The sequence below is a fragment of the Haplochromis burtoni genome, unplaced genomic scaffold, assembly GCF_018398535.1.
Source record: "Haplochromis burtoni strain Fernald_Lab_line unplaced genomic scaffold, NCSU_Asbu1 Contig_593, whole genome shotgun sequence".
In the NCBI taxonomy this organism is placed as follows: Eukaryota; Metazoa; Chordata; class Actinopteri; order Cichliformes; family Cichlidae; genus Haplochromis; species Haplochromis burtoni.
This window is the reverse complement of record NW_024582954.1, coordinates 91,000-101,441: the sequence shown is the minus strand read 5'-3', so window position 1 is coordinate 101,441 and position 10,442 is coordinate 91,000. Positions and strand designations below refer to the sequence as shown.

At 38.0% G+C, this 10,442-nt stretch overlaps 1 protein-coding gene across 10 annotated transcripts in view; it reads left to right on the top strand.

Moving 5' to 3' along the window:
* adgrb1a (adhesion G protein-coupled receptor B1a) overlaps positions 1 to 10,442 on the top strand; it is a 207,670-nt gene that overhangs the window by 149,250 nt on the left and 47,978 nt on the right. For all 10 annotated transcript variants that reach the window (XM_042214604.1, XM_005948362.3, XM_014329598.2 and 7 more), the window contains one exon: positions 7,722 to 7,848. In XM_042214604.1, coding sequence (XP_042070538.1) covers positions 7,722 to 7,848 — 127 coding nt within the window. The remainder of the gene's footprint in view (positions 1 to 7,721; positions 7,849 to 10,442) is intronic.

Genomic DNA, 10,442 nt, shown 5'->3' with positions numbered 1-10,442 from the left:
TCATTACAGAGATGCACATCACCTAATATGCTTAATTGGTAGTAGGCTTTCGAGCCTATACAGCTTGGAGTAAGACAACATGCATGGAGAGGATGATGTGGACAAAATACTCATTTGCCTAATAATTCTGCACTCCCTGTATATAGTCTATAGTCTAGCTAGATTATTTGTCCAGTAGTTATTATTTCTCTGCTAACACATTCTCCATTTCTCCATAAAATATGGAAATTATTTTCTGTGCTGAAAAACAAAAATGTAACCAGAAACTAGACTGGTGCCTATATCTGATCAGACTGGAACTGAAAACAAAACTAAACAGCTAATAGTCTGAAGATTTTTGGAATGAAAGAGCATTTTATGTTTGAATTGTGCAATATATCGAAAAAACAAAACAAAACAAACAAAAAAAAAAACTTTAGCTTTACCTTCAACCATTCACAGCAACACAGGAGAAAAGATTTTATTTCTTTTTCTTTTTTAAATCAGAGGAAAGAGCTTTTAGTGTGTTCTCTAAACATTGTTTACCAGACTCTAGCCAATAAACACTAACCTTGCTTTTGACCATACAAATCAACCTTGCCGTTTCAGTTAATTTACAGAGTTGATGCTGATGTTGAGCAGCTGCCTCAATTCATCAGAGATGTTGGGCTGGAGTTTTCATCAATTACTGTAATACAAGGGAAGGTGAAGATTAGTGGATAGGGGTAGGGGGCATATTTATTTACATGTGTCTCTGAATAGAAAGAGACTGCATTACAGGGAACACACTGTTGTGTTTATAGTCAGAACATGCTAATCAAGCATGTTCTAAGCATGCCAGCCTGTGTATGGCATGTATATGGTCTGTATAGATTATCATCATCATCATTTATTTATATAGCACTTTAAAAACACACCTGGTAGACGAAAGTGCTGTACATTACTAATATGCACATAGTAATAAAACCAGATATAGCAATAAAAAAAAAAAATGTTAGTTACCCACAGAGTTAAAAGCCAGGGAATAAAAATAGGTTTTTAATAAAGACCTAAAAACTGGCACTGATGTAGCCTGTCTAATATGGAGAGGAAGGTTATTCCAAAGCATCGGCGCTGCAACAGAGAAGTTTCAGATTAGATCTTTTACTTCTTAAATTTTTATTAATTGGCCACTTAAGACAACACAACAAGTACAACCACAAATGTTATTGACATCAGATCCAGTTGTTATGTGAACATATCAACAAAAAGTAGCCTGAAGACACAGATGTAACCTAAACCATTTTGAAGCTCTGTGTTGTAATCTGCACTGCTATCTGATATGCAGCTCCCAAGAAATGTAAATGCACATTGTGTTAACGTGGCTGTACAGGTATAAACATTAGCAATGACACTGCCGTCTGTGCAGATCCCAGAGTTGTATTTTTTTTGTCATATATCACAAATGTTTTTTTCCTATTATTCAGTTTTTAAAACCTTGTTATTCTTCATAATGTCACGTTATTGTTTTCTGTTTCTGACTGTTAATCCAGTCAGAAGTACCCAGTTTTGCCTGTTCACTTTTAATAAATGGAAGTATTTAATTTTCAAATTTTTGCCATGGCTCCTCAGTTAAAGTATTATGCAGTATCAATAAGGGTAAGGACGCTCTGTCAGGTATTTTGAAGAATGATTCCACTGCTGCATTCATCATGGTGATGTGGAACGTCCCAGCCTGGAAGTTATCAGAACATTGGAAACACCACCAGATCTACCTGAGACAGTTGGGGTGTACCCTGGTTACGCCACACATGAAAAGGAGAGTTGATGCTGCTACATTGTTAGCCCTAATCCAATCATCAATGACCTCCTGGGAGTGAGGAAAACTCTCCTTGCTTATGTGACTGTCTAATACTCTGCTGGACAAACTACTTGAAGTGTTATTGTTACCTTTGGTACTGAAACAAATACAGCAAGGTAACAACTGTTTGTTCCTCCGTTCACAGCCAGTATGCCCCGAGTATAGCATGGAGCACAGTGGTGTGCTATAAGTGCCTGTAGTTTATACTTAGCTTTAGTTGGTTTTAGTTATTTCTAGTCCCACTGCAATTGTAGTGAGAGTTTGATTGGCATTGCAACCAAGAAGTCTAATTTGTTCCTGGTGGCTGACAATCTCTATTGTCTTGGCAATCAGGGAACAAAGAAAATAATATGGAATGGTTACAGCCTATGATAGCTTAGTCCTCAGAGGTTTAAGCTAATGTATCCACTGCTGTGAAAAATGCCCTACCTTCCTAATTTCTTATTCTGTTCCATAGTTGTCACACACACGTGTTTCAAATCATCAAACAAATTTTAATATTAGACAGATACAACCTGAGTATGTACAAAACATAATTTTCTAATTATTTGATTCATCAAGGGAAAATAGCTATTTGAAGCTATCTGATGTAGTGTGAAAAAGTAACTGCCCTTTTACCTATCAGCTGGTTGTTGATGGTTCTTGTGAGCAACAAGAACTATAGTCAAGCATAGTCAACTATAGTGAACTGTCAATGAAATTGAACTCAGCTCTCCAAATAATGTAGTAAATCACAGGTAAATTTAATTTAATGTAGCAAATCAATTCCATTGTACCAAGGGAGCAATTACTTTTTCTCCCAGAGCCAATTAGGTTGGAACTTGCAGGACCTGTGATAAACTTTCCAACAAATGACTGAAGACATTATCAGTGAGAGTGAAGAACACCATTAACTTACATATGACTAGCTAGTAGATACAGTAGAAGGTCACCTGGCTGAACTGGAGCCAGGAATGTCTGCGAATGACCAGCTGGCACCTTCAAAGTGATCCATCCAAGTTGTACACAACTTTGGAAACCCTCATTCATCTACTGTCTTGTGTTGCTCGCACATTAGCCTCCAGAACAGCTTAATTTTGCATAGAATGAAATGGAATCTAGTATGGACTGAGATCTGGTATCTGTGACAATCACAGATTTGTCTTCCTTTAATGAGTCAACTGTACAATAAATATTCCACCAAAAAAAAGAGAGAGAGAAACAAGGCTGCATTTTGGCCACATGCTAAATGCGCACAGTTAAAGAGAGATGTTTAAAATCAGAAATAAACTCTCTCGCAGACATTTGTGGCTTACAGTGTGTCTGTTATTGTATGGCAAATAGGTATGCTGAATAAATTCCAATAAAGTGAAAGGACAAATGAGAGTGTGTGTGTGAGAGAGAGAGAGAGAGAGAGAGAGAGAGAGAGAGAGAGAGAGAGAGAGAGAGTGTGTGTGTGTGTGTGTATTTGTTTATGTGTTAGCTTCAGGAGGTGACTCAGTGCTGACATTAGCACATCACCTCTAACAGAAATCCAATATATTAGGAATGAGTGCAGTTTCTTTGTGCAGATGATGTGATTAAGTCTTTCTGTGAGCCGCACCATGGCCTGCGGACAGTTTTGCCCCCACTGTCTAATTGGATAATTTAGGTGCTGGTCCAGCAGCCCTGCATGGAACAGTGTCCTCTGCCAAGAACTGGCCACATGGATAGTAAGGTGAATGCCAGCATTAAGAAAATATAGTGTGCTTTTACAAGGATGATCTATGTAGGAGCAAAATTTGGTTCTGGACAGTTCAGCAAATAGCTAGATTTTTAAAATGTCTACATGACAAATAATATTACTTTATTTATGCCCTAAAGTAGGTGCCTGAACACCAGACCTAATGGTGTTGCAAGTATTTAAGAGTTGCCGTAATTAGGTCTAGTGTAAGGGTTATTTTAGTTGAATGCAGCTGAATGCACGTGGGGGTACATGACAAACAGTGAAAATATGATGATGATGATAACATTTGGTTTGTCTCACAATTGTATGTTTGTTTTCATTATTACTGAATGAGGAAGATGTTGTGTTTGTATATAAACACAATGGCTCGTTGTTAGGCACACTTTAATGTTAAAGTGATTACATCACACTCTTCCACTTCTTCTCTAACCTCCTCATTTGCCTGTTTCACAGTGGCATCTCTGGCCTAAAGGAGTAATAGCAACCATAAAAGCACAGTACATTCAGATTCAGTCTACATAAGCTTGTACACACAACAGAAGCCGTGGTTTTGAGAATTCTATTTCACAAGGAAAGGCAGAGCTACCACCAAGTGACAAAAGCCCAGTTTCAGTATGAGGGATAAGCAACTTATATCTATGGGAACTTTTCAGCTACGCAATCATCTGTCAGAACATGTGTCGAAAAGATGAGATCAGCATTATTTAGGACTAATTTAACTCCCAGTTATACTGCGATTAAGACCATCTTTTCCTAAGCAATGCAACAAATTAACAGGTTATCACATTAAACCACAATTCACCTAAGCACAATCAACATCCATCAGCATCTTCTCAGGAAAAAATACATTTATTATATAACTGGGTGTTAAGTCACACATTGAAAGCAGTCCTGATCACATTTTGTGGACACATGCTGTGCCAGCTATTGTGCCTTATTGTGCCTCTGTCTGTACACCGGATCTGACAAGGAAAGAAAACAAACACGGGGGACAGTGACAGTCAGCTGGTCATCCTGGTGAACCACCAGTGAACCTGACTCAAACACTCTCCTCCACACGGTCCCCATTTATAAAGTTCTCTGCAAACAAAAACATTACTGCTAACTAGTGGCTTTTCCCCTTTCAGAGTAGCTAGGCAACACTGAAGAACCACTTTTTGCTTGGGGGGGAAAAAAAAGTGAAACTGAACAATCTTTCCTCAGTTTTTAACATAAAAACTTTTTGCTGCAACACCAAAGTGATCCCCACAAACTCCTTTTTAATATCAACTTCCTTGTTTGCCATTTAGTTGCCACTAACCAACCCAGTGACGTCATATTCTGTACTCACACAAAATGGTGCTACTTGTGCTCTAATAACTGTAACTTAAAACACTTTTTTTTAAAAATCCAGCTTTAACCTCCTAAGACCCAAACGCTTTCATGGCGTGCATTTTTTATTTCTCTTTGATATTTGGGCTGATTGGGACCTGATGAATGTAAAAACAAAGAATTACCTGATTGATTTTTTTTTACCTGATCTTTGTTTCTGATAAAAATGACATCCACATATGAGGACATTCACTTTAAATTTATAAATTTAAATACAAAGAAATGAACAGTTTCTAATATTTATGGTACTTTTATTTCATTGGGGAGAGAATATCAACTCAAAGTAAAACCAAAAAAACACATTACATGTAAGTTCTAAATTGATTTGTATGCTATTGAGTGAAATTAGTATTTAATCCTCAAGGAAAACATGACTTAGTAGGCAGGTTTTCAGGAGGGATTTTGGCCTTTCTTTACAGAAATGCTACATGGAATGTTAAGAGGTAAAAAAAAGAAAAGAAAAATAACTTAAACAATCAATAATTATTGATATTGGTCTCAATTTATTTTCTGCCAATTGACAGCTGTAGTTTGGTGCTTGGTTTCCGTTCATCATTCTTAACATTCAGCTGCTTTTTCATCAGTTTGACTGTGTCTAAATTTCTGTGTGCACTGAAGCAGGGCTTTGTCAGGAGCCTGGTCAAATGGAGTTTTGCTATCTAATTACCAGAGATGTCAAATTATGAAACCGTGAAGCTAGAGTGTGTCAGACTGCTTTGATTTGACCAGCAAAACATCAGCCTTTTGACACTACTGCATGTTCAAAATGAAAAATAAGTGGGTTGAGCTTGTGTGCCTCCCTATCCAACACGAGTGAGAACGTGTTGCCCTATCCTTCCCTGTGACATCATACAGAACCAAGAGTATAACTGTTAGAAACAGTGTTTGCAGTAGAAGAAACTTTAGATGTCAACAAATCCATAATCTCATACAGTCTTAAAAAGATGGAATTAACTGGTCAACTCAGCAACACTAAAAGGCCCAGACACGAGAAAACTAAAGTGGATGATCACAGAATTCTTTCCAAGTTAAAATAACCCCTCCCACAACATTTAACCAAGTCAAGTCCACTCTCAAAGAGGTAAGTGTGTCATCAAAGTATTTAGTTAAGACACTTTCATCCTTTCAGGAATGTAAATACAGAGGTGTATATTAGACTTCACCTGAAAACATCTAAAAGAGCTCTGAAGAGCAAATCTCTTATATATTAAACCAAGATTTATTTGTAACAGAATGATAGGAGGAGAAAAATAGGGAGAGGAACAGCTCATGATCTGAAGCATACCATTATATTCTGTCAAACAAGGTGCAGGTAACATTATGCCATGGCCATTTTATGGTTGCTGTTGGATAAAAGTCCCTAACTTTTACTGCTAATGTGACTCTCGGGCTTGGTGCTTCAAATTGCGAATAGATGTTGACCCAAACCATACTGCTGAGCAACCCAAGAACCATTACAGGATTAAAAAGGATGGCAGAGCAACCCACAAACAAGCTGCTAAAAAAATAACTGATATATTTTAAGTTCACATTTAGAATAAATTTATTCCCAACACTTACACCAATGCCACTCTTTGCATATTTTTGCAGTATGATAGAATAACATATACATTTCTGTTTTTATGCTAGTGTAAAAAAAAATTACTCTTGGTGTGCCCACCTGTACTCTATATCAGCTATTCCACATTAAAATACTTCGTCGCTACTACTTTACTGGCCCTTTTCCACAGCAGGCATTCTGAACAGCCATGGCAGGAAATAAGCAGGTGTAACTGATATACATGTAATGGTCAGTTTTCTTTCTTTATTTTTCTTTCTGCTTTGATCTGCTGTCAACTGTGAAGAGCTGTGACTCATTAATGTTACTGGGTTATGTTATGTTACAAAAGATGCAGTGGTATTGATCACTGGGCCAGATTTCCATGATAGTGGCACTGCTTTCTGCTCATGCTTTGGTGTACTTTTTAATAACAGGCTTTCAAATTGTATTATCGTTAAACAATAGGGCCAGAAAAAAGAAAAAAAAACATTAACGCAGCAGGCATTGACTGTAGACAGGAATGAGCCGCAATATAACTTAATACAAACGTATTTCACGTTAGGTATTAAAATAATTCCAGTTGTTTCCAAACTTGCCACTGATCCACCGTCATAGGGCACTGATCGCTGTATTAATTAACAGCGATCTTGATCAACACGCCATGTTTCCATGTTTGCAGCGCTGTTTTCCCAGCATGCACCAGTTTCCCATCAGAAATTGCATAATTTGTTGCCTCTTTTTTATATGAGGCATGCATGGGAATTTTAACATTATGATAAAAAAAATTACATTAAATAAAGAACTCTACTGTATATACATTGTGCATAGTACATATAGCACAATATTGTAATGGCTAATATTTAGCTCACTTGAAACAACACGTCACTATTAATATTATTATTATTTTTAATAATAATAATGATAATAATAATGACAACGATGATAATAATGATAATGATCCCGAGTGGTTCAGATGTGAGTGTTGGCAGTGTGTTTCTGTAATGTGTCCGGGCTGAGAGCTGCAGCACGCCGCCTTGTAGCGCCTCATCGTCGCCTCCAGTCCGCTGTGTGCGCGTGCCTGCTGCAGCGGCAGAGATGTAAAGTGGATTAAAGAGCCGGGATAACGCGGTGGGATTTGAACCGCCGTTTTTTCCTTTTTCTTTGCTTTCTTTAATTTGCCGGGGCTCTCTTATATTCACCGCATCGCTTTTCTCTTTGTGCTTGTGTGTGTGTCTCTCTGTGTGTGTACGTGTGTGTGCGCGCGCGCGCGTGTTTCTCTCGTTCAGCTCCTCTCTGCTGGGATCCTGGTCTGCCAGGGGCTGCAAAACCGTGCTTGTCGACTCATTCAGAACCAAATGCTCTTGTGACAGACTGTCCACCTTCGCCATTTTAGCACGGCTAAATCCCGAAATGGTAAGTCCGACAACCTCCCATGACTTCCATAAAGGTATCGGAGACGGGATGTGTTTTTGTGGGGTTCTTTGAGAATGCATCAGCTGTTTCTTTTTTTCTCTCTCTCTCTCTAAAGGGCGTCATTGTCATTACATATCAACAGATCCTCCCTCTTTCCCCCTCCTTCCTTTTCTATGTCTCGACATGCCAAAGCCATGCTGCAAAAGGTTATTAAAGGCTTGCCAAAAAAAGGATTTTATTTAGGGGGTGTCTTTACTTATGTGGCTGTTTATCTCTTCCAAGAGGAGGAGCAGCACCGTGCTAACCTGTGGTCTCTGCTCTCAGATATTCACACACATGACACCATGAGTAGGATTTCAAATCATGTTAGAGCTGATGATCATAACTGCATGCCCCTCAAATTCCACACCCCTCCTTAATTTTCTTATTTTAGGTAAACGCCAACAATTGGTGTTCACATTAGCATATTTTCCCATAATAGCCTGTCAGTTGTGTCTCCATGGTTATCACAGGCCCAGTGGAGAAGGTGCTGCATGGCAATTCCATAATCTGTACTACAACAACAAGCAGCAGGACACATTTTACCCAGACTTGGAGGTAAAGCAGGACACAGAACACAATGCCCTTCCATTGTGGCTGCAGCTGGGCTCAGCAGTCAGCTATGTGTCTGTAGAAATCCCAGCCGAATCCCAGTGACTCAAACGTGGCCCAGTTTCTGTGGGCACAGGGCTGTGTCTTTGTGGCAATTTTTCATTTAGACCGATTAGTTATTATTAGACTGGAAATTGCCTCAGAAGCAGTTTGTTCACTAGTTGCCCTGGTAACAACATGGGCACAGAGGCTTTCTTAAAGATACAGGAGGCAGCAGGCTGCCCGTCATGCTGCCTGAACGACTTAGAGAAAGAGGCTAAGCCAAGGGGAAGAGCTGAAAAAAACCCAGACTGGCTATAGCGCAGCCACCACGTATAAGTTAATTCAGGTTTTGATTGAACTGGGAAGAGCTGGGATGAAAGGTGCTGATGGAGTGTGGTTGTGGTTAGTTTAGCATAGCTTATTGATATTTAAAATTGTAATAGTAAACAAAAGTCATGTTGGTAGGTACCTTGGTTTGGGACTTGGTTCATGTGTGAAAGAGATTTTGAAAAAGTAGTAGTGCCCACTGGGCATGATTGGGCATGGATACTTGCTAACTAACTAACAGACTAATAATTAAGCACTGCTTGAGACGTGTATAGTTCAAAGGCGAGAATAAGCAGGAGAGTCCTAGTGACTTTACATCTTACTGGTATCTTATCTTACTGGTACTTATATGGATGAGTAATTAAAACCTTTCTTTTATAGAGCTGTTATGAAAAGGGAAACCATTTCTTTTACAAGGACTGACCCTTGATGCCAGGACTTTTGATGCAAGGGTCATGTATCCAATGGAAGAAGTCCAGTTTTTGGTACTTAGACATTGATTGCATTTTTCTGATGCATCACAGCCAGTCCAGTAATGATAGAGATGCACGGTGTTGTTGACCAGGTAGAATTTTCACACTGGAACATCCATTAAATCGCAAGTTTTTGATAATGTCTTTTAAATCAGTTGAATCCTTTGTGTTCAGTAGAAATGTTTGACACTGCTATATTTTAATATAATATAATGAAATTGCTTTTCTTATTTTGTAGGTTTAATGATTCATGTTATATTGTAACTTGATCAGTACAGGGATCAAAAATGAGGACAATCTATTCGCTCCTCTCAACCTCCAGATGAGCCGTTCAGTTATCTGGACAGGACCTTGGCTGAGGGAGGAGAGGAGGAAAAAGCAGGAGGTCACACCTTGATAAGTTACAAGCTGACACACTGGGCACAGTGCGAGTATGGAGCAAACCGTCTTGCTTAGGAAGAAACAGTAGAACAACAAAAAGGCCTTAAGAGTCGATTGTTTTTTTGATATCCAAGTGTGTCTGTGGAGACATGTAAAAAATCGCTGTATAATATGTATTATCTGAATTAAACACATTGTAAAAATGAGCTTCCATTTTATTAATTTAGTCCTGGAAAAAGGCCAAATAGTTTAAAAATCAGTTAATAATTTAAAACATTTAGTTAATCAACATGCCAAATATTCACTGTCCAACTTGTCAAATTTGAGAATTTGCTACTTTGTCATTAGAAATGTGCTATCTCTGAGTCTTAGACTTTATATATATATATATAAAAATGTGAGAAAATTTGTTAAATTTGTGAGATAGTTATGTCTTTTTAACTTTTTATAGATAAAATAATCTCTATGTGTTTGCGTACGTAAAAATAGCACACCCTGTTTAAATGTTTTCAACGGTGTATAGGAGAGGTAATTGAAACCCTATGAAATTCATCTTTTATGCATAAATATTCAGCTGGAGATTTTTATGATTAATCTGGTAATATTTTTTCAAATAATTAACTGTTAGTTACTAAACAATTACAGCTATAATTAGAAATTGGGCCAAGAGCTCTCCTTTTAGCCCATAGACAGTTCTTTACCCCAAAATATTTCTTTTCATATCAGCGAGGCAAAGACAGTTAATCATTTTGTTGTTTTATTTTTTCCCTTAGTGGCATC